General features: G+C 27.8%; 2 protein-coding genes across 5 annotated transcripts; both read left to right on the top strand.

Moving 5' to 3' along the window:
* Positions 1-1,245: 1,245 nt before the first annotated feature.
* On the top strand, positions 1,246-13,947 carry LOC107172368 (pancreatic lipase-related protein 2-like). Of its 3 annotated transcripts, none has more exons than XM_089226478.1 (7): positions 1,246-1,488; positions 9,517-9,640; positions 11,515-11,666; positions 12,286-12,534; positions 12,661-12,849; positions 13,560-13,722; positions 13,806-13,947. In XM_089226478.1, the coding sequence occupies exons 1-7, from the start codon at positions 1,425-1,427 to the stop codon at positions 13,846-13,848; spliced, it is 984 nt and encodes a 327-aa protein (XP_089082604.1). In that variant the 5' UTR covers positions 1,246-1,424; the 3' UTR covers positions 13,849-13,947. The 3 variants fall into 3 exon arrangements, with proteins under 3 accessions (XP_089082604.1, XP_089082603.1, XP_089082605.1); XM_089226477.1 differs by lacking the exon at positions 1,246-1,488 and adding an exon at positions 7,344-7,970; XM_089226479.1 differs by lacking the exons at positions 1,246-1,488; positions 9,517-9,640 and adding an exon at positions 7,349-7,970.
* Positions 13,948-17,833: 3,886 nt separating this feature from the next.
* Positions 17,834-24,540, top strand: LOC107168297 (pancreatic lipase-related protein 2-like). 2 transcript variants are annotated; one of them, XM_089227279.1, is made up of 7 exons: positions 17,834-18,134; positions 21,214-21,340; positions 21,449-21,600; positions 21,801-22,049; positions 22,296-22,478; positions 23,607-23,775; positions 24,314-24,540. In XM_089227279.1, exons 1-7 carry the CDS (start codon positions 18,044-18,046, stop codon positions 24,342-24,344), a joined length of 1,002 nt encoding a protein of 333 aa, XP_089083405.1. In that variant the 5' UTR covers positions 17,834-18,043; the 3' UTR covers positions 24,345-24,540. The 2 variants fall into 2 exon arrangements, with proteins under 2 accessions (XP_089083405.1, XP_089083404.1); XM_089227278.1 differs by having other exon boundaries at positions 17,835-18,134; positions 22,290-22,478.
* The last annotated feature ends 1,147 nt before the right edge of the window (positions 24,541-25,687 follow it).

The following is a 25,687-nucleotide window of genomic DNA, read 5'->3' as shown; positions in this document are numbered from 1 at the left end:
ATACTTATCACCACGTCTGACTCAGTTAGATATCTTGGACTCAACTTGGATAAGCGCCTCACTTGGAATAGCCATATCCGTATAAAAAGACTTGCCTTAAACGCCCGTCTTCGCAGACTACGAACGCTACTCACAAATAACAAACACTCCAGTTTAAAAATAAAAGTTCTTATGTATAAAACATTACTCAAACCTCTATGGACATATGGTCTTCAACTATGGGGTACAGCAAAAGCGTCCAATACTAAAAAATTCAACAATTTCAGAATATTGCTCTTCGGAAAATTACTAATGCTCCACCCTTTGTTTCGAATTACACTATACATAATGACCTGTCAATTAAAACCGTGACAGAAGAAGCTATACGTTTCTGCAAAATATTTTATGCCCGGCTGCAAACACACCAAAACCCACTCATTAAAAACCTATCCACCCTAACATTACCTGGCAACCCCAAGCGTCGATTAAAAAGGAGCTGGTGCCGTGACTTGCTAGGGAACTAATATCAAAAATTAAAAATTAAAAAATAATAAAAAATCAGCATATATAAACATAGCTAGTTTTATACAACCTCCAGTCAAGTGCCATTAGTGGGTGGCTTCTTACTCATGTACTCATGTATTATATGTAACCCTTATAAAATATGCTAATTGTGCATAATTGTACAGATTGTATATATTATTGTGTAAAAAAAAAAATAAAAATAAAAAGTTTATTTCAGTGGACTAGAATAGCACAGGTTAGGTTAGGAACTCTACAAAAGGTTAGTCCATTAACTTAGAGATCTTTTGGCTATATATCATCGACTGACGCGTGAGTTCAAATTTTCTTTTGGAAATCTTTTCTGAATATTATATTCGTACCAAACCAATAAACGCAACGTCATTTACGATGCATGTCTGTAAAATGATAATAGTTAACACCACTATACCTTTTAGCTACTTTATTTTTCCACCGTAGTTGTAGAGTAAAACTAATGCACAATGCTTATCTTAATAAAACGTACATAATTATAAAATAATTGTGGTGAAAAGAATTTGAAATTAATTATTTTATACATTATACGCAATACGCATTAGTAATTATCAACTATTTAATAAGATAAATTTTAATATATTTCTTGGTTTGATCAAATAACGTTATCTAAATATTATCTATTGTGCAAGAATCCAATAAAAATATATTATAAATATTTAGGTGCGTATAATTGGTTTAGTACATACATTTATAATATTGACATAAACACAAGTGCGTTTTAAAAAACTTTTTGATTGAAATTCATGACGCATAATATTGAGTTGTATTTATGGCAGTTGTAGCTATATTCGATTATCGTTGACTTCAATTAAATCGCTATTCAGACATCGCGAAAACGCACCTGTGTCTAATTTTACTGATAGTAGAAAATAAATTATCCAGTTAAAATGAAAATACTGTTTAGCATATTGACTGTTTTTATTTTTACCTATGATTTGACATCAAGAAGCGGTAAGTTGTTTTATTATAATATTATACGATAATATAAATCGTAAAATTCGGTCGATATTATTACTTTATGTAATTAAAAAATTAATATTTTTACCATTTAATATCTTAAGAACCATTTATAGTCATTAAAATAAATTGAATATGCAAACACATTACGTGTAAGTAGTATTGTTAAGATTTATTTAATTTTTACTTGGATTTGATATATTCTGCAACTGTGTAAACAGTGACAGCACATTATATATTAGTAGTCGATCCATAAGAAAAAAATATTATCTCGACATGCTCTTCAATCAAACTTAAAATTTATTTAATAACAACTCATACATTAAAAATTTCTATTAATTTTAAATTATTAACATTGTCCAATGAAAATTAAATGAAAATCAAAACTTTAAATTGATTTGTATAATTTTAAATAATAAAAATTTAGTTAGACAACAAGAATTTTATAATAATACAATGTTATGATTTAAAATAAACCGTCACATAATTATCTATGCAGGTAATTAACATCTTTATTTTTTAACCTGAGTTAATGACAGATTTAAATGATATTATCATAATAATAATCGAGTTCCATTTATACTTTAGTATTACAATATATACTATTTCAAGAAGAATAACTACCGTGGAATAAAATTTCAATCTTATCAATAAATTAAAATAATTATAAATTGTACCTACTTATTTTGTTAAAATAAAAATAATAAAGTATATAGTGTAGGTATATTATATCGTGTTTGCTAACTAAATTGTAGGCAATTCCAAAAAAAAATAATGCATTTTGTGTACGTGTGTGAGTCATTAAATTAGACTGTTAGAAGAAATAAATTATCATAGCATTTGAATTGGATAATTTAAATTTTACAATTTTACAATCCTTTCTTCTGAGGATTTTTTCAAAGATGGAATAACGCGATCTTCCTCTGGATATTTTTCCACGTACGTTTGGCCAGCCCCCCCCCCCCCCCCCCCCCCCCAGGGAAAATCTATAAACAAACTATACACATATTTAGCACGTGTTTCGCACGAATTCGCACGCCTAATTTGAAAACGACCCTCCTTCCACCAGAAAAAAAAATTCGCAAGGGTACATACACTTATGTAACTATTCAGTCTTGTAAAGTTTTCGAATACAAGTATTTAAACACTTCTAATAAAATACGTGTTAATGTTAATAATTAATAATGAATTGTTTTATTGTTATTTAAATAAAGGAATAATACTCTATAATATTATAGTGTATTCGTATATATTATGTATAGGTTTCATAGAATATAATTCATATAATTAAACTAAATAAGTAATTAGGTAATAGGACATATATCAGCCATGTTATACTATTTTTCAATTGCATAAATCTAAGGTATAAGTAGTAACATAATAGGTAAGTATCTATACTGATAATATAAACATTTAAAAAATATACTTTGTATTCAAATGCTTTGTGAGTATTCATAAATTACATAATACCCAGTATTTAAAGTATTTTAATACTAGTATTAGTATCTTCAATTAAAAAAAAAAGAAAAAAATGTATTAAAAAGTTTTCAAATCGGTAGGCATACTTGCAAAAAAAAAAATTGTTTCATATTACTATTATATCTATTTTGTATTTTCCTGCGCTTTTAAAAACTATTCTTATCCTAGTTGTTCTCAAATAATAATTTATTTTTTATTTTTTTGTAAGTATTTAGCATATTTGATGTACATCGGAAGTCTTAAATATTACGGTTATAATATAATATAACTAGGTATTCTTTCAAATCGCACATCACGTTTTACATAACAGCTCTATTTTTAAATCCGCTAGCTACCAATTTGTTTTAAAATTATTACTAATAGTATTATTTTATTAGGTAACACATTGTAATGTTCGTGGTATAACCCGTCTAGAGGGACACACGCTTAAAGTTACGTCTATTGTATGCGCTTGTCAACAAGCTTCTACGCTTGCACCTTTTAAGAGGACGTCTCACCTTCATGAGTTGTCTACGTCTTCACACGTACAGCATACCAAATTTGCGTTCGCTAGTTTCAATGGGGTGCTTTGAGTTTTGATATTAGAGTGAATTTACCTATAATGATACTTTTAGGTAACTTTAAGCATTATCTATGTTTTCTCGTTGGTTTTTTACGATATTTAAATTTTTAAGTTATTTATGAGTACCTATAGCTTTAGCCGCTTTAGGTATGTTAAACATTAATATTTGAAAATGCTCATAACTCACTTAAAAATTAAAATATCATAAAAAACCAACGAGAGAACACAGATTATTTTAGCGACATCCTCTTAAGTTGGAATGACTTAAAGATTACATACACCTTGGAGCTATTCAGTTTAATATAATATCCTCATTGTCATAATTTTAACATTTAATACAATATAAAATATTCAATGCTAACTGAGCTCCAGGGGTGGATAGAGCTATTTTATGTTACCCGGAAAATTAATGCAAGGAGGCCCCGAAAAATTTTTACTCGCTTCGCTCGCAGTACGATCGCTAATCAAATGGGTTTTTAATTTTTAATTTTTTAATTTTATTTCGTTTTTTTATTTCTTTTTTAATTGTATTTTTTAAATCATTTTGTTTTATTCTCTTTTGGGTTTTATTCTATTTAGGTTTTGAATTTTGAATTTTTTTATTCTACTTCGTTTTTTTATTTCTATTCTAATTGTATTTTCAAAATCATTTTGTTTTATTCTTTTTTGGTTTTTATTCTTTTTAGGGTTTTTTTTTATAATTTTTTATTCTATTTAGGTATTTAATTTTTGATTTTTTTATTCTATTTAGGTTTTTTATTTTATTCCAATTGTTTTTTCATAATCAATTTTTTCGTAGCTCAAAAGGGAGTGGGCTGTGTGAAATCAGTATTTTTTTACCGATAGTATTATTATAGTGGATTTTGAATAGAGAATTTAAATAAAATTAAGAATAAAAAACATAAATAGAATAAAAATATAAAAATAAATTAAATAAAAATTTAAAATAGACCAAAACAAAATGGTTTTAAAAAATCAATTAGAATAGAAATGAAAAAACGAAATAGAATAAAAAAAATTAAAAACTTAAAAACCTAAATAGAACAATAACATAAAAATAATAAACTTCAAATAGAATAAAAATGAAAAAATTCAAACGATCTAAATAGTTTAAAAAAAAGTTTGAATAAAAAATCATACCTTCTACAAGATAGCACTGGTTCTGTAGTTTGAGCAATAGGTAACATATCCTGTTTTGGGTAGAGTAATAGTTTTACATTTTATGAAATCTTCCGGAATTGAGTCTTCCTTTTTGCATTTCTTGATAATTTCAAATAAGTCTTTTTCTGTTTTTCGTCTAGGGTTTTCTGTATTACTGAAGGTATATCATCTAATCCAGTTGATTTTTTATCGCTTAAACATTGATTAAATATACATATATATATATATATATTTAATCAATGCTAATACATGTATGTAGGTACATAATAAACCGATGCTTCTTTCGAAGCTTCTCCTTCAGAAGCTGTGAATGCACTGAATACTGTATTGCAATGGGCGGAAGATGAGAACATGGATAGTACTGATATTTTGTTGGTACGTCGATTAAGGAAACTCGCTTTTGAAATTAAAATTAAAAGTTTTATTCAGAAAAAAATTACCGACTAATATAGGTACTTAAGTTTTACATATTATTATAAACATTTTTTTTTGTAATTCATTAGTTTAGTTTTAATTTAATTTAATTATTATTCTTGTAATTTAAAATGCAATAAGTATAAAGATAGTGAAATTAAAAATATAATCTTAGTAATTTGAGTAGACAATTTTGAAAAACCCCCGGTAATCCGGAAAAATCAATAATCCGATATCGAGGCTCTACTGTATTATACTAAATACATTTTATGAATGAATATTAACCTTGACATTTTTTCAGAGTTAATCTACGTTTCTAACGATGGATTATACGATGACATAGAATATAAAAACGACTTTGACACTGATAACAAGAAATACGAAACAGCAAAACATGTTATATAACAATTTTACTGGCTTTACACGAGGCTTAATTGTTAAATAGTATATAATAATAAAAACTTTTTTTTTGATGTTTAAATAAAATTGATTGAATGTTTTTTCTCCAAATTTTAGAAGCAATACCAATGGTCAACTTTTAAACAGAAGTGAGCCACACATGACTGAGTCAACGACGTACGATCAAAAAAATCCGATTAAAGTGTTAGTGCATGGTTGGCTTGGTACTACTCAAGAAAAATCAGGCATTTGTTCATATAATGTAAAAAAAAATGTAAGTTCGTACATTTTCTTATTTAATAATGATTAGGAAAATATAATTTTTGACTTTTTTCTAACGCTTATTAATGTGTATTGTTTATACCTAATCTACCTATTATTGTAAGGTCTAGGAATTTTCTAAGATTTTGAATTTTTGCTATGATATGTAAGAGATATTGCCTTTCATTAAGTACATAACTTGATTCTGATACCAACAAATTCATATATGATATTTTTGTTCCTAATTTTTTACCGTTTATATCAATTTTGATAGTCAATTTTATTTAAACCTTAATTATGTTGAGTTGGGCTCCTGGGCATTATGATATACTTGGCTGATTTACTAATTCCGTTATTGTATACTCTGCGATGTTTTAAAATAACACGAATGTCTGGTGTAACAATATAATATATTTATATACCTCCTTAATTGTTCAAAACTTAAAGTATTTATGTAATATTTCGTAATTTTATAGCCGATGGATTTTTTTTCATCATGGTACCAAGAACCGGAGAAGGAACTATATTATTACCAATTCTCGGGCCGCCATCGTTTATTAAAACAATTATATCCGATGACCGATATGCTTCCTCGTACTCATTACCCATATGACAATGTAACACGATTTGTATTAATATTTAATAATATACCAAATACAATAATTTCATAGTTTCAAAGTTTTTAAAACAAAAATAGACACGTTTATTAATTTTTAAATAAAATATCTGGGCGTTTAGGCCATATATAGTCTAAGCCATCTGAAAAATTCCCATTTTCAGATCAGCCACTCCGCCCCTCGGTATGGCCACTGTATGACTATACATTTTTAGATTCTGAGCAGAGCGGTGAATGTATTGATTTTACAATGATGAGTGTTTATTTATTTTTTTATTATTTTGTGCTTGTGTACACGATAAGTTGTTGAAAAAATGCTATCATTTTCGAATTCAGTAGCCTTTCCATCGGGGGAAAGTGAATCTTGTTGGTACATTGAAGAGATTTAAAATTTAAAATACCCAGATATTTTCATAAGTGGCCGGAAAAACAAAAAAAGCATTGAGGAAAAAACGGGAATTTTTATGCGAAGTTGGTGTTTTATTCTATACATTTCAATAACATTTTTATTCATTGGGTTAAAAAGCTTGAAAATTGAATACAAGGTTCCCCATACGCGTATATAATAACAGTTGGAAAATATTAAAAATACATAGGTACTTTTTTTTATAACCATTTAAAGTTCAAATGTTGATAAAATTTATTAAATTGAAAATATAAAAATAATTTAATTATTAACATTTTTTAAAACATTTAACTTTTATAGCTAAGGATTGAAATTTTAAAACAAGGTTCCACCTTAGTGGTTAATTCTGCGATGAAAAAAATCTAAATATAGTACAGTTTTATATAATAAGCGCAGTTTTTTTTTAGTTAATTTAAGTTCAAATTTGGACGAAATTAAATATTAAATATTAATATTGTTATTAATGAATTATGTTAATATTTTACGGTATATTATATATAATATGAATGAATGAGTAAGTCGGGTATATAATGATTCTGAATTGGATGATTTGATTAATTTTGAATTTATATTATAGGTATCTAAATTTTTTCTTTTGAAATAATAATCTTAAAATTAATATGGTATAAAATATCCTAGACTGACAAACCGTCTCCGCTCAGAATCGTTTATCGTTTAAAATGATATATTGTCATTGAATTTAAATTTCATATCATCCATTACAGTACCTAACTCACTTGTAACCTACAGTACAGCAGAGCTACATCCAAATACTCACCTTTTTAAAAATGAAGCCAATTAATTTTAAACATATTAATGTCATAGTTTATTAAAATAGAATACAATATTTGTATTTGTATTTGATCAAACTGTGTTATCTTTATTGTATAATTTATTGGGATTGGATGAAATGGCTTTTAAATAAATTGGTGAGTGCTATATTTACATAATGATAAGTACATATTTGTGTTAATTAAAGTATAAAATCATCATTCGATAGAAATCAGTATTTTCTGTAAGTGGTTTCTGTGAAAGTTACATTCTGTAGTTGACAATATTATTTATATTTGTGATTTTGAAAATTAAGTGAATAGAAATGTATAATTTGTTGAAATGTTTTTCTATAAACACTTTGTTGGTTGTTTTTGTTTGTGCACGCGATATTCCATTGAAGAGCGGTAAGTGTTTCTTATTAATTTTATAATGTCTACGTTTTTATGATACGAATTACAAAAAGCAATGAGTTAATTTATATAAATTAATTCTCCTTTACAATAATTTTATCGCTTATTATGATGATGTATAATTTAATACGTAGGTTAGTACCTACCTATAATTTATATTACAATTACGAATTATCAAGTGGCTCGTTGAATACACACATAGATATGAAAAATCATTTTTATCTAATAACCAATAACATAAAGATTTTGATTAAAAAAAACACACACAAATATTCATAATATGTATATATATGTATTACATATATATGATTTATATTTATTTTTAGTTAACCTGCGGCAACATAGGTAATTGGTGTAGGGAGGGTACTATATGCGCTACTAGAAGCCAAATACTGGGGGTGCTAAAATTATGTAGATGAACCAGACCCGTGGGGGCTACGCCCCCACACCACAAGTACCCGTACTTAAATTTTATAATTACTATAGCCAATCTTAAATGCATTATAAAAACATAAGCACACTAATATTCACCTCATAAATACAATAGGTATATTACCTATATTATTATATAGGTGATTCAAATAATGACCTAGTATAAACAGGTAAATAACATTTTATTTTTTAATAACTGATGTCAAAATAATTATACAATTTACATTTTTAGAAGTTACTTGCATGAGGCACAATCTATCTCAAAGGTTAGGTAATAGGTAATACTATAATATGTTTACATAATATCCAATATTATATATAATATATACTAAATTATTTTATACTAATACCTACTATTTTTCTTTTATTTTAATTTTATTAACAATATCTCTTTCAATATTTAATGACCCTTATGTAAAACAAAAAAAACTTTTTATATAATTTTTCCATTTTTGGTGTTTTTGATCTGGGGGTGCTTCGGCACCTCCAAGCACCCCCCTAATTGCGCCTATGGATGGTACTGTAAGGTTTTAAGTTGAGTATGTTTTTGTTACGCGTGTGTGTGTGTTTTTGGCAGAATTTCTATTGGGCAACCGTAGGTTTCTGTCAAGCCCGAGTGGGGGGCAACGGCCTCTCTCTCCAGACAGCGTGAACTTCTCGGAAAGCGATGCCGCCCATGATCGGGATTTGAATAGGCGACGATACGCGTCACAACCGACGCCTAAATCCGCCCGACCACTACACCCCATATTTATGGTTTTGTATGGCTACAAAAGGTGCTAGTACAACAAACCACTTAAAAATGTACAAACAACGTTCGCACTGAGAATAAAAAAAAAAAAAATGTAACACATAATATTCTGTTTGTTCGTACATATTATGAAACCAAAAGGGATTTTGATTTGATCTAAATTCATATCCATTGTTATAGTTGTATGAATTATGCAAAATAGATATAAAATTAAATTATTATAAATTAAAGTATGCATTTTTCAGTGGTTCGGTGCATCCCCTGCCATCTTAAATTTTTAGTGAATCAAATATAACCACAATAAAAATATAATAATATGATTGTGGAATTAATATCAATCTTGAAATTTGTCTACAGACTCGTTGGCCGATTTTAACGGAATTTATGATGGACAAAAAAACATTGGTGATATCGAATTTCATTCTGAAAATTATGGAAATTATCATACATCGAAACATGTGTTTTACTGGCTTTATACGAGGTTGAATTCTTTAAAAATTTAATAGTGTTTTTTAGATAGAAGTGTTTTTTTTTTGTGTTAAGTTGTCGGAATAAAGCTTCGATTTTAAACTTCACTAGCTTTTTGGATTGGAAAGTGTATCTAGTTGGTGCATTCGGGAATTCAAATTTTGAATCAAATATGATAGACATATGAAATTTTCACCGAAAGTTTATACTTGAAAATATTTTCAAAGTATATCAATTCTTTTGAAGTTATTTATGACATTTTAAATTTTTGATTTTTTTTTTTTATAAATTACATAAAATATTATTCTTTTGGTAAAACAGCTTCGAAATTAAATACAAGGCTCCTAATATACTATTACTGCGACAATAATAGTTATAATGTCGGTAATTACTTATATTAATACTTCATAATACTATATAATACTTAATAGTACATATTATCTACTATGAATGAGTGAGTCGGATACATTGGAATTAATTTTATATACCAACACATTTTTTTAAAAATAAAATCAATGTAATTTGTATATTATAAAACTCAAGCACGCCCGCAATATGAAATCCCTCTCGGAGCAAGATCAAAATTCTAAAACCAAATCGAAAAGATTATTTTAAATTTTAATATACAGGGTGTCCCGTGAGGATTTACCCATTGCGATATCTCACGAAATAATGTATATATCAAAATTCTGGTTTTATAATAAGATTCACAAGAACTATAATTATTTCATATTCTAATATTAGTCTAATGTTTCGATAAAAAAGTTAAAAAATATATTTTTTTATTTAATTATTTAAAAAAAATTAAAGATAGCCATTTTGTTGAGTTTATTTTTTCTGAAAATATTGACGTTTCAAAATTTAATTTTAATTAATTTCCTAATTTTTATCATTTTTTTTAGTTTTGAAGAAATAAAATATGATTATAAATTTAAAACTATTAGGAACACGGAAAGTATTCGGCCGGTCGTATGGGAATGCGAGCGGCGCGGTGGGTCACATGTTTGATAACATTACGGTGTTAAATAATTCGCAATTTTTCTCAAAACTAAAAAAAATATTAAAAATCAGGAAATTAATGAAAATAAAATTTTAAAACGTCAATATTTTCAAAAAAATAAACTACAAAATGGCTATCTTTAATTTTTTTGGAAATAATTAAATAAAAAAATATATCTTTTAACTTTTTACCAAAACATTAAAATCAATTAAAATATGAAATAATTGTAGTTCTTATCCCTATTTCGATATCGCCATTATTTCGGGAGAAATCGCAGTGGTTAAATCCTCACGGGACACCCTATATTTCTAGTGTCTACATTCTAAAATAGCATAGGTAACCTAAATAGAAAAAAAAACATTATGTCATCACATAAGTCCCTTATATGTGTAGGTTTACAATACAATATTAATATTTTTTGAATATATGTTAATGTAGATGTTACAAATTAATTATATTTATATTAATTATCAAATAGAAGTTGTATGCGTCTTGGTTGCATACAAAATGATTAAATAACATCTTCAATAATTTTTTTTTTGCTTTTTAACAATGTATTTAATATGCGTGGCATTAAATTAGCAATAGTTTTAAAATATGTCCAGTAGGGGCAATGGCCGCCCTTTTGGCCCCCCTCTGCGGGCGCCCTTGATAAAACTGTATAATTTTCTAGACCACGGGGCACGGACTAAGGTATATCTTAGTCCGTGTTCTAGACGGAAAAACCGTCTCCGCTTATTATCGTTTTTCGTATGAAATGATAAAATATCATTGAATTCAAATTTAATACCATCCATTACGGTAACCCATTTGTAAGCTACTGTACAGCAGAACGACATCTACTTTTATCAAATTAAATTTGTATTGTACTTTTTTTTTTATTTTAGAGATAATACCAATGGTCAACTTTTAAACAGAAGTGAACCAAATATGATTGAATCTACAACGTACAATGCTCTAAATCCAACTAAAGTATTAGTGCACGGTTGGCTTGGTAACACTCAAGAAAAATCGGGCGTTTGTTCGTACAATGTAAAATGTAAGTTAGTTAGTGGTGATTAGAAAAATATAATTTTTGATTTTTTTTCGAACGCTTACTATTGAATTGCATTTATACATTTATATTTTATACATAATCTACAAATTACTATTAGGTTTAGGATTTTATAGAATTTTGCATTTAAATTGCATCAACTGTATAAGTTGGTAATATTTCTTAATTACTATATATTGATAGTTAGAAAAATATAATTTCCGACTATTTAAAAAATATATGCACCTATAGATTCTAAATGAAATCGTTAGATATTTCGATGACTCGAATAACATTTGGTTGAATTTCATAATTATTATGATATTAGAGAACCATTCAGTTTGTCATTTTTGTATATTAAAATAATTATTAAAAATATATATATTATGACGTGTTCTATATAGTGATATTAGTTTTAATTAAAATTTCTACTTACGACACTTACGACAACTACTTGTTACAAAAATTATTTTTCTTTATAAAATTTGATAAGGATTTTTTGATTAGTATTTTGCATTTATTCGTCTGTAATGGATAATCTTATTATATAAAATAATTTTATACGTATAGTATATAGTTTGGATGACATTTTTAGAAATATTTAATTTAATCAAATATTTCACAGCGTATTTTAAGGTGGGTAAATACAATGTGATTTGTGTTGATTGGAAACAGTATTCGACTGATTTATCCTACACAGTTGCAACAATTCGAGCCAAACACATCGCTCACGATATAGCTAAAATCCTGAAAAGGATAACGTATAACATGACAGAAGGGGTTGATACCTTGCATTTGATCGGACATAGTATGGGAGCTCATATTGTTGGATTCGTAGGGAAAGAATTGGCCAATCAGATTCCCCGAATTACGGGTAAATACTTATACAACTGTATAAACGTTTTTAACAATGTATTTTCAAAGAATGTTTTTTTTCAAATAATCACATTACATATTACATAAATACATAGTTTATGCATTTAAAAAAAATGTATTTCAGGATTAGATCCTGCAAAACCACGTTACAAAAACAAAGGCCCAGAAGACAGACTCTATATTACTGATGCGCATTTTGTAGACGTTATGCACACTAATAGTGCCAAAAATGGCTTTGAGAAATCAATTGGACACATAGATTTTTTCCCAAACGGAGGGAAAACACAGCCAGGTTGCAAATCTTCAGACAAAGGTAATGTTTTCTAAAATAGACTTATGGTTCAATTAGATGACTTAAAATTAATTTAAATATTTTGAAAATTAAATTGTAATTCATAATATACGTATAATTTATATTTGAATCCACCATGTAAGTTAAATATTAAAGCATTTGTGCAGCTCCAAAGATATAATAGATGAGAAAAAGAACATTATTATAAGTTGTAACTGAATAATTAAAAGATTTATCTTTGTTTGCTGATATATTCAACTCAGATCTAAAATATATTTTAAAAGACCATTTCAATGCTAAAATAATTTTTCAACTGTTTATGATTGTTCACATTAATACAGTTGTTACTCGATAATTTGAAATTCAGGTGACCGAACTAAAAATTTGATTTATAGAAGTTTTCGATCTACCGATAGCACTCGAATAATTAGGGGGAAAGGAAATAAATCGAATTAATGAGAGGTGAATAATTGTATGTTATTTTTCATTTGCTTCAACTGCCATGATCACCTTTCTTTGTCGGTGATCGACAAACACTTATATTTTATACGGAAATCATGGCCATATTCTGAGTGACTACGTTTTATTCGATTTAAATTACTGTTTACCTATTGCAGAGGTTGATTTTAGTAAAATGGTATGGTTTAAGTTCAGATTAGGTAGGTAATATACAATTATACATTTTGTGTATATAATTTGTTATACAAATTTTTGGTTGTATTCGTTTTTAGTTACGGGCTCGTGTAGCCATGACAAAGCCTATCATTACTATGCACACTCCATATGGGCTAAGGAAGATTACGTGGCTCATAAATGTTCCAGTTGGGATGAATATAAAAATCACAAGTGTGACAACACCGACAGCACTTTTATGGGCGAGCACGTGGATGTAAGGTTTGTATAGTTTGTTGTCAAAAGTTTAAATCATAATTAATTTAGTAAATTTGAAATTAAAATATTTCTTTTGATTACCTTAGGCAAACCAAAGATTACTATTTAGACGCTAACGTAAAGGACTAAGAAGAGGGACGTGTGATGTTTGGCTTTGCTGAAATGACAAATTAATTGATATATGTATATATATATATTGGACTTAATAAAAATAAAAAATCACGTCTATATGTGTTCTATTTGATTTGTGTGCTTACTTTTTAAATACAATGGGCCATTATAATTTTTACATATAGTATATTAGAATATGAATTTAATTCTATTTAATATTTTAGATTCTGAGCGGATCGATGAATGTATTGATTTTACCATGATGTGTATTTTTATTATTTATTTATTTATTTATTTTTTTTTGTGTCCGTCATCATTTTGTGACATCCACTTTCCCGCTTTTTTACATTTCAATTTATATAAATTTTTATAAATTGTTGTGGTATCGTAATATTCTTGTGTTAAAATATCCTTGTATATTTAAAAAGGTTCAAGTACCCATGGGCCACAAAAAATTATTTTAAAATATAAATATAATAAAATTACTAATTAGATATTTTATAAATTATATAAATTTAAAAAATGTAAACAAGTACTCTGTTGTACAATAGTAGTTGGGTATGTCATTGTAGCGGATGTGTTAAATTTGAATTTGATGATGAAAAATGATTGTGAGCTGAGACTGTAAGTTAGCTTAGCATATACATGAATAAATAATAAAATTTAATTATTATAAAAATATTTGTAAATATCAAAATGTGAATGAAAAAAACGTTTTTAATATTATACATATACACTGAATAACCTGGATTTACTCCGGGCAGTTTTATTTTAAAATCTGACCATGAAATATTGTTTTCCATTTTTACAGTTTTGGAATATCTGTCCTCTTAGTACTTTTGTTTCATAATGTAGAGACACACCAACATGAAAAAAAACTACTGAGCTTAAACTTCTAACTTCTGCGGTTCCCGCTTGATGATGATGAATCAGTCAGTGAATCAGGAGAAGTTCAATTGTGTATATATAAATATATAGAATAATGAAAATAGTCATATCCAGATATATTTTGTGAAGTTTTAAAGTATCTACAGTTATAAAAACACTTATCATTATTCATTATAGAATCAATATATCAATATAGAATCGGAAACTCGAAGTAAAAAATGTTCTTTAAATTAATTTTATTTGTAGTAGTTTAGCTCCTATATACATTAAAAAAAATTTAAACCATGAAATAATATCTACTCGAAATTTAGTATCTCTGGTTTTAGTTGAATACAGATGATTGATAATACGATCTTAATAGCTAATAAATTATAAAATATTTAGTCATGAGCTGTATTCGACAACAAGTTTACTTAATATAAGATAAATGGTTCTTGTAGTATCTGTTGTTTAATAGGTAATTTCTGTTGACGTTAAAAAAGATCAATGAAAATGAGTACCTCAGTATTTTTGTTCAATAGCGTGTCGACTGTATTTTTATTATAAAAATTAAGAAATGTGTGTGTCTACATGACGAACAAGAAGCTTCTTCTGTCACAGTTTTAATTGACAGGTCAATATGTAATTAGAGTGGAGCTTATTGAGAATAGAATAAATTGTAAAAATAGGAAAACGCAAGTGGGTATAATATACCCGTGCTACCTGATATGGTTTGTAAAATAAAAATTAATTAGTTAATTTGGTGAAATTGTGTAACATAGAATAAAAAAAAATCGCCAGGCGTCGTGTTGTCGTATTCAGTACCGAACCGTAATCTGTGTGTAAGCATCGGCCGTTACTAGTTCCCGGACATGTGCGCGCATGCGTAGATAGCCCAGTTAATGCATACACGTCTTAAATTCATACTAATCATCATTGACTGCAATTTATTATAACAAACGCCATGTGTTGGCGGCAACAAAATTGAATATTTTCTAGATATTGTCCCTTAATAAAGACATACGAACTTTATGTTAGTACTAAAAGGTTTTAATTTAATTAACTACAACCGATTGTTCAATACTTTTGTACGATAATGTTATGGTATACATTTATACAATGGTTGTTAATATTATAGTTTTATTTGTATCACGGGTACAATAATGGAGTAACTGTTTTCAATATGTTATCACAATATCACTAAACCACTAAATAATAAAAAGCGGGTAAGTGGATGTCGCTCTGCTGTACAGTAGGGTACAAGTGGGTGTTACTGTAATGGATGGAATTAAATTTGAATCCAATGATATTATATTTTGTGTACGAAAAACAATTCTGAGCGAAGACGGTTTATCTGTCTAGGATATATTATAGAATCTATAATATAGATTATTAAAAATTTTCAAATCTTAGATTTAAAATAATTTTTTTTATGAATTTCTAGCTTAAAAAATTTTGCGAATTTCCGTGATTTATACGTATGTTGTCAAAATTAAAATTTGGTTGCTTGTAAAAAAAAATTGTGAACATGTCTTTTTGTTATTTTTCAACTGCTATTGTAAAAATATGTTAGGAGCCTTGTATTAAATTTTCAAGTTTTTCTGCCTTACAAATAAATTTTTATCGATATTAATTTAAAAAAAAACTAATAATAATCGAAAATTGCAAATACCTATGAATAGTTCAACTTAAGTCGAACATTTTTGAAAATTCCATGGTGGATAGAATATACTTATATGACCATTCGGTGAAAATTCCATGTATCTATGGTCATTTGTTATAATGTTAAATCAAAAACCAAAATCGTTTTTGTCGAAAACTGATTGTGCGTAAAATTTTTCGTTTTCCCTTAATTTTTAGTTTGATTTTCTCGATTATTTAGAAAAGTATTAAGAATTTTTTACTTTTGACACCCCAAAGTACCAACTAGATTCACCTTCTGATCGAACGAGGTACTGAAGTCAAAAATTGAAGCACTTTTACTGCCCCAAAACGTGATGACAGACACACAAAAAAAACAACACACATCATGGTAAAATCAATACATTCATCGTTCCGCTCAGAATCTAAAAAATTATATACATAAGTACAAAAAAGTCCTAACTAAATATTATATATTTTTTAAATTTTACAATTTAGAATTAGATATTTTTAATTTTTGTACTAATTAATACACCCTTGTAATAAATATTTGCTTGATTGCCGATTTCTGAATAAAATCTGTTCTATAGTGCGCACAAAATACAACGAAGATTACTATAATACATGAGTATAATATATAATATATAAAAAATAATTAATATTGTCTTAGCTTAGTTATTGTTTGCCAGTTATTTAGTTGAATAATTGTATACGAACTGTATGAATGAACTATAAAGTATCTCCGTTCGGTAACCTCTTCATCCAACATATACCTATGTGATTCGTGTTTAATTGTGTTGGTATTTTTCAAAATTGAAAATGATAGCTAATCGGAATTTATCGGATAACATTGGGCTTAAAGTTTTCTTTTAGGCGTTTATAAGAATAAAAGTTAGTTGTCGTCGGTTACCGAAGTTTTAATCATAAAATATACTAAAAATTAGCACCTTTAGTATTAGGTACGTAATTGATTTTTGTAATTAAATTTAGGTAAAAACAAAACGGCTTTAATAAAGAAAGTCATCTATATCGAAACCAATCGAATCGAATTTTTATTAGTTTATTATTATAGGTGTAGTAGGTATGTGTAAGTAATTTGTTCATTTTATATAGTGTACCGTTATGCGTCATCAGGAAAGAGTACATACGTACATGTTGTGAAATAATTGTATATGTAAATAATCGTTGACGAATGACGTTACACTGATAATATGTATAATAAATGTAATATGTGTATAAAATGTATTTGTAACTGGTGTACAACTGGGTATAGACATAGAAATACCCTTATGTTTATCGTGGTAATTTTTGACGATCGGTATTTCGGGGTTGACGGTCGTTCGCCAAAATCGATTAAGCCACATCGTTTGACAATATTATCATCTTAAACAAAATGAAATGATTTTTATATCCAGAGAGACACACACACGTAGGTACTTATGTCTTATAATTATATGAAGTGTTTAAGTGTTTTTGAGATAATATGATTCATCACAATTCATAAGTGTACGAACCGGCCGCGTGTAGTGTCGCATATCGGTACAATAGTATCACACTATTTGACAATAATTATTATACGTACAGATATAAGTATAAGTGTTTGTCTTTTATTTGTGTGTTAGAACAAGAAATTCACTTGTGTTATAAGCTTTTAATTAATATCACGCACTAATTTTTGGCGTTTTCGAAATATCATTGTGTAAAAATGATAACGGGATCAAAGTATTTCGCGAGCTGCAGCGAGGTTATGCTGTTAGCCATAATTATTCTGAAATTTGGCATCGTGTTACAAAGCGGTGAGTAACTTTTCATTTACGCCGAGTTGCCGTTAATAATAATTGTCGCGTGCCTCGTTCGGAAACGCTATTACGCCGTTTTCACAGAAAAAACTTCTCAAAGGCAAAATATTTGACTTACAGTCGAGTATAATGGGTCTTATTGCTAGGTTTTTTATCACCATTTCAAAAACGGCTGACAATTGTTTAAGGATTTGAATGAAAGATTATTGTTATGTGGCCAATGACCGTTCCGATGACTCTAATATAATCTCATTACGATTGATCTGCCTAGTGCTTACATTTGTTTTTTTATGATCTAAGATATAGGTAACCGTTTATTGGTAACATTAAATCCTGCTCTTATGATATTATTTTTAAATAATTGTTAGAGAATGTTCAACAGCTGGTACACTATTTTTAATTTTTTTTGTTTTCGTGCATGTGGATTATGTTTTATTTCGAGAAAACATTTCGAAATTAACACTATACTACGCCTTATATTACAACGATTCGATAATATAATAACATAAAGTTTTGTTCGAATCGTCAAAATTATAGTGGCAGATCAATTATCGTGGTTTACTTACGCGAAAATCAGTAACCCTATTACATTTCATTTTTTAACTGTACAAGGCAATATTACGACAAAATAAAACGTAAAAACTGTATAATTTCACATCAAATAGATTAAAGATTATGATATTAACGTTTTAAATTCAATATAATAAAATAAATAGTGGATTTTAATATTCAAAACAACCAAACGAATTAACCACCATACGCATACAAATATTATAAATCGATGTATGATATATTTATTAACATCAAAATATACTGTCAAAACATTTTATAGTATAGAAAATTGCCCGATAAGAATTATGTTAATTTTATAGCGCTGTTACTATTGAGACTAATAGAGCTTATCATAGTTGGAAAATTAGTCAAACTTACTTTCATTATCTACAGTCAGTAAATAATATACATAATAATCTATGTATATGCTATATTGTACGGAGTACCTACACGCATATCTTATACATAAGCGTGGTGTTATAACAATATTATAAAACAAGTGTAATTTCAAAAAAAAATTAAGAAATATACGTTTACGCATATATTATTTACATATTAATTATTATTACATGTTTAAATTTTTCACAAGGAATTTTTTTTTACGGAAATTTAAAGTTTCTTAAGAAGATCTATCGCATACGCTTGCATTATTTCCGTCTTATAATTAATAAGCAATACATCAATATTAGTGTTCAACAGTTCAATTTTTCTGTTGTTGGCTTTAAAATTAAACTGAATTGATCAATAATGAAACTTAAAAGTCTGAACATTATTTTGTTGTCTTGTATTTTTTTTTTTTAGTATTGTAATTTTTAAATAATTTCTGAATAAAGTATTTTTATATATAAATATTTATATGCTCATTATACCATACTTAAAAAAAAAAACGTAAAAACTAATTGAGGGAGCACCGATAATATTCTTACCTTTACATTTTTTAATAGGTCAATTTATTTTAATATTTGAGCTAAGAACACAAGACTGGAAATAATAAAAATAAATGTCTGTTTGTTCTGTGTTAGTAAAACGGATAAAATCTACGTGAATACGATATCCTCATAAGCATGCCTTCATACCAATAACAAAATAAAATTAACTTCATAATATTTACGTTAAAAACTATTTTATTTAACGTTGACAGTTATTTTTTTGAATTAGTTCTCTTAAAATTTTTTTTAAAGTGTTATGGTTGCATCATACATTTTCATTCACTGATTTATTGCAACTTCGACCTTCATCGGTTTTGCTCCTTTTTCTTTAATAATTTGTATTTAATTTATACTTCAAAGTTTATAGTAATAAAAAAAAAAAAAGGTTATTGTACGGTAAATATTTTTGAAAAAGGAGCAAAACCAATTTTGAGTGCACATCTCCCTGTAATTTTAAAACACGGTAGTTATTTTGTATAAGCAGAGCATGTGTGAACAAAAATGGTGAAATCTCCCTATAATAATAGAATGAGGAAAATATTTATGCAAGTGGCAAATAGTGGTAGACTGGTGGACAACAACTGCAGTGTAATCTTCCCGCGATGTGTGACAAAGTAAAAACGTTGTTCACTGAGCGGGAAATATTCTCGGTTGAACATTATTGTGTAATTATCGTGGGGGAAATAATAAGCTGGTTCAGAGCATATAAATAATGATATCGTGAATTAAAAATACTCCCGTACGTTGGTATAGATAATTCTTCACCTTATACTAATATATTAACTAGAGTATAGAATAGCATAGAATAATATAATAGAAGTGACAGTCAAACGGCTGATCGATTTGTTTTCATTTTGCCGGAGGTTCGGCATGAAGTTGGCAGTGGAGGCTCAGCACTGTTATCACTTTTTTCTGTGATATTGATAATTTAAATTTTTTTAAATTAAGCAATACATTTACAACATCATATATATATATATATATTACTTATTAACAGATTTTTGTACATTTTACAATTATTATCAAGTAATCACCGTTAGCCAGAGTTTACGTATTAAATCTTTCAGGTAGCTCTGAAGTAGACTCGGAAGAGTTAAAAATCGGCCACCCTTTAACTACCTAGCTATATAATAATATTATTAACATATATCTTAATAATTTTAAAGGCATCACCACGTGCCATTTAGTCTATTGAAAATTGTTAAGGCTATATAATATGTAATATTATATTATACAAAATATTTACCATCTCTCTGTTTTATTCAAGACAAATTTATAGTTGACATGTTTTAGGTTCACCAGCAGTGGCATCACAAAATTCTACCACACGGCACTCGTTACAATATAACAATAATGTATTGTCATTTATTAGTACCTATTATATTTTAAAGATAAAATCTATAAAAAATATTTATCTCGAAAGATCATTTATCCACCTGATGATAATGACAGCTCGTATATTCGCAGGAAAACGCACCAAATATGTTTGTTCAGTGTATTTAAATTTTAACTACAGAGATTATTACAGATAGAAAATAGTTGGAAAATAATAAATTATAGGAAGCAATAAAATTCAAATTTATATAAATGTTTAGAATCGGTGCACGCCGTTGATGATTTGGTCAAACACCGAGATCCACCATTAAACAAAGTACATTTTTTAAACGACAAATATAAGATCTACAATATGTCAAATCACGTGTTTTATTGGCTCTATACTAGGTAAAGTTTCATAATATGAGTCAAATAACGTATTATTTGATATTTTTAAAAACGCAGGAATGCAGCAATATTCGTGCCTGTGTCATATACACGTTTAATAATTTTCAGAGAACAGACCAAAGGTCAACTTTTAAACAGAAGTGATCCAAACATGATAAAATCGACTAACTTCAATGCCGAAAATCCAACGAAAATTCTTGTACACGATTGGCTTGGAAGTTTTTTCCAGAAAGAATGCTTTTGCACACATATAGCAAAAGGTTTGTGTTTAGTTTATTCACGCTCGTAAATCTATACTACAGTGGACTATTTTTTTAATTTAATTTTAATGCGACTATGGTAAATCGTAGTGAATAGCAATATACTGACGGTGAAATCAGATCACTTTTTTCATACTATAAACGACATATTATTTAGGGCAATCTATAAATTTGTTACTTAAATAACTATTTGTTCGCAGCTTATTTTAAGGTGGGACTGTACAACGTGATTTGCGTGGATTGGATGCAGTTCTCTTTTGATATCTTGTATGAATCGGCAAAAATCAATTCTAAATACATCGGTTATGATATAGCTAATGTTTTGAAGATTTTAACAAACAACATGAGCGTAGGGTCTGAAAATATTCATTTGATTGGTCACGGTTTGGGAGCCCATATTGTTGGTTATACTGGGAAAAAGTTAAGCGGTAAAATATCTCGAATAACTGGTAGGTTGCCTATCTGATATATTTTTTTTTTTAGAAATATAAAAGTCAAACGTTCTTTTATTGACTACATTATTTGTTGATAATGCATTTTTGCGACAAACATAGTGTTGAGAAACGTAAATTTAGATTTTCTTTTAGTTTTGAGTGTACCGTTCAGTTCGTAAAAGGCTCTGATTATATTAATTGATTTTGTTTAGTTATTAAACTATACAGAAAATGTTTTTATTGGACATGTTTAAGGATTAGATCCTGTTAGACCACAATACGAAAATATTGGTCCAGAGTACATGATCGATAAAAGTGACGCGAACTTCGTAGACATCATTCATACAAACGGAAATAGTCTCGGGTTGATCAAGCCGCTAGGTCATATCGATTTTTACCCAAACGGAGGAGTAGCACAACTGAAATGCAAAAAAGTAGATACAGGTAAGTGGGGTTTTAAGTAAAACGTGATGTTAATTATCAGTAGGGCAAAAATAGATCATTGCAATAATTCGAAAATAAATAGTTACCATTTAGGATCTAAATTTTAGATCACGCAACCAAAAAATAAATTATACAAAACTTAATATTCGATTTGATCGTAGCTATAGGTAATACCAAAATTATTGTTTCCAAGGTTTTTGATGTTCTGTTTATATTTTATTAATACTTCTTTATTACTTAGGTTGAGTAGTTAAGTTATTTGCTTGTTTAAAATAATTAATATTAAAGAAGTAGTATGTATTTGTATGTTCACAGCCAGCTTTTACGTGGTAAAAAAATTTGTTCAAGCGGGAATGTTCCGTTCCGAGAAAACTGATTTCTTGATTCTTTCTGTTTTGAAGTATTGGAAAAAACAAATCGATTTTTTGATATTTGATTTTGTGTAAAAATATCTCAATTTTTCTTAGTTTTTTGTCCTAACATTTTTGAAAACTTCAATGATGTTTTTTCCAGCCCCAATAGTATCAACTATAGATTCATTTTCCTACCAGAAAAGATGATAAAGTAGAAAATCGGATCGTTTCTACTGTCCCGAAACGTGATGATCTATGAGAAAATAATAAAACACACACATTATTGTAAATTATATAATGTATTACAATGCGTAAAACGTAGAAAATATTATTGGTAAATTACTATTGAGATTAGTCGTCTTAAATCAGTTTCAATCTTGTTGTCATGATTTTTGTATAGCTGAGTAAAGATGGAACATTTGGTTTTCTCAAATGTCGTTTTCCCTCATTACAGTTATTGGGGGAAAAAATCGTACCATTTATTGACATGCAGTGTTACCTATAACTTTACAACTCGAGGCGATTTTCAAACGATGTCAAACCAAAACAGCGCAGTAGAGAGTAATGATGGTGTGTATAGAGCTTATATTAAGAACTCGACCGTTATCGTTATACCTTATAGTTCATAGGTACGATCAACAAATTTTAATCACAAATATATTTTGGTACAATACTTACTGAGTAGTATACCGCATCAATATTAATTATGGAACTATTAAATAGACTATTTAAACAGTGCAATAAATAATAATTAATTTTTTGAGATCGTTTCTAGCTTCCGGTGGTGCTTGCAGTCACGCCAAAGCTTTCGAGTATTTTGCTCACTCCATTTTGGTTAAAAACGATTTCAAAGCACTAAAATGTACTCAATGGAGCGAGTACCAAGAAGACAAATGTGGTGAATTTGTTGAAAGTACATACATGGGTGAACACGTGGACAAAAAGTACGTATGTTTTTTGATTTTCCAAAAAAAATATAAAATATAAACCGTAATGCCGCCAGTGGTTTTTAACTATACAATGGTTCGCGATGTGTGATGTGTGTAGATACGCACTCTATACCTGCCTATATCCTATATATTATGATGAATTGATGACCTTTGAATAATAAGAACAAATTTATAATATTATCTTAAAGTTATTATAGTATGATAGCACATTTTTGGCAGCAAAATAACGAAAAGAATAAATATTTAAAAAAGATTAAAATAAAAAAATCTTATTAATTCTTTGAGTAGGTGTGCGTTAATTTGACACTTTTATTTATTCCAATTATCATCAAGTATATATATATATCTGCATAATATGGGTTTCGAAAAAAAAAATAATAACACCGAAACTGGTCAAAATAATTTATCGATATTCGAAGACCACTGGATTTCATTGCGTAATAATATGTTACATAGATATAAAATTATTGATACCTACCTACATGGAAATGTCTTACCATATTATCAGTTTGAACTTTTATTTTTTTTTTAGACAAAATGGAAGTTATTTTTTATCGATCTGATTCAACTGGGTACTATATCATAATAAATAATTATTACTCAGTGGACGCGTTGGATCAGACACTTTGACCTGAACAAATATAATATAGAAGCATTGCAATTGAAATACCGGTTGTAACGACAATTGTAAACCGACATACGTGAATACGTAACCACTAACCGGTGTTGAGTGTTAATAAACAGTGTGATTACATATTATTTTTATTTTTATTTTTATCTGTGTATACCTAATATTAGATTGAAATTGGAGTCAAATTGAAACGCGATTGGACTTGGTAAATTTGGTTTCGACTGGAGCTCATCTGTAGCTGTAACCCCCGCACGAATTTGAATTTTTTTATTCATTAGAAAACAACGTTTTCATTATCTATCCTTAAAATTTTTAATACTTAATAACAATTATAGATAATACAGAATTTGAAATTAAATATATTTTTTAAATATTTGAAATTTCATGTATTTAATGACTGAAATAAATACAAGATAATTATGGTTGTTTGATACACAAAATTACAGAAATATATGTTATAGATTCTGAACGAAGTGATGAATGTATTGATTTTACAATGATGTGTGTTTTTTTTTTTTTTTGTTTTTTGTTTTTGTGTCTGTGTACAGCATAACTAGTCGAAATAATGCTTCAATTTCGACTTCGATTTTGGGGTAGGTTTCCGATGTAAAAGTGAAGATCCTTGGTGCATTATATAGGTCAAAAGTAAACATTTTCCAACATTTTTCAAAAAAATCGAGAAAAACAAAAAAAAATGACAGAAAAACGGGAATTTTTACGCAAAATCAGTTTTCGACCAAATCAATATTTTTATATAGTTGTAATTCAAAAACTAATCACTGTAAATACTTGAAATTTTCACCAAATGTTTATGGTAGTGCTATCTATATACAGTTTAATTTTAAAATTTTTTGACTTTTTTTGACTTATTTATAGACCACTGAAATTTTCGACTTTTTTTTTGAAATGTCGGTAAAAAAATGTTGGAGGACCAAAAAAACTTGAAAATTTAATACAAGGTTCCTTATGAGTTGTTCTTATTTTAGCTAAAAAAAAATTAAAAATCGTAAGTCACGATTTTTTTTAATAAGCGTTTATAGTTCAAAATTTTACGAAATCTGTCGAAACCACGAAAATTTGCAAGTAATTTTGAAGTTGAAAAATCATAAAATTTTTTGCGTTTATAACTAAGGATTAAAAATACAACACTAAGTTTTCCATAAGTTTTCTTTCAAGTAGCTATAGAGAAAACTCGAAGCATCATTATAGGAAAAATTTTTAGTGCGTTTGAATTTTAAATTTTTACGAAATAGCGTACCGATAACGATTTATCCT

Source organism: Diuraphis noxia, unplaced genomic scaffold, assembly GCF_037042655.1.
Source record: "Diuraphis noxia isolate RWA-SAM2 unplaced genomic scaffold, SU_Dnox_SAM2 contig0004, whole genome shotgun sequence".
Classification (NCBI taxonomy): domain Eukaryota; kingdom Metazoa; phylum Arthropoda; class Insecta; order Hemiptera; family Aphididae; genus Diuraphis; species Diuraphis noxia.
This window is presented reverse-complemented; position numbering and strand designations above follow the sequence as displayed.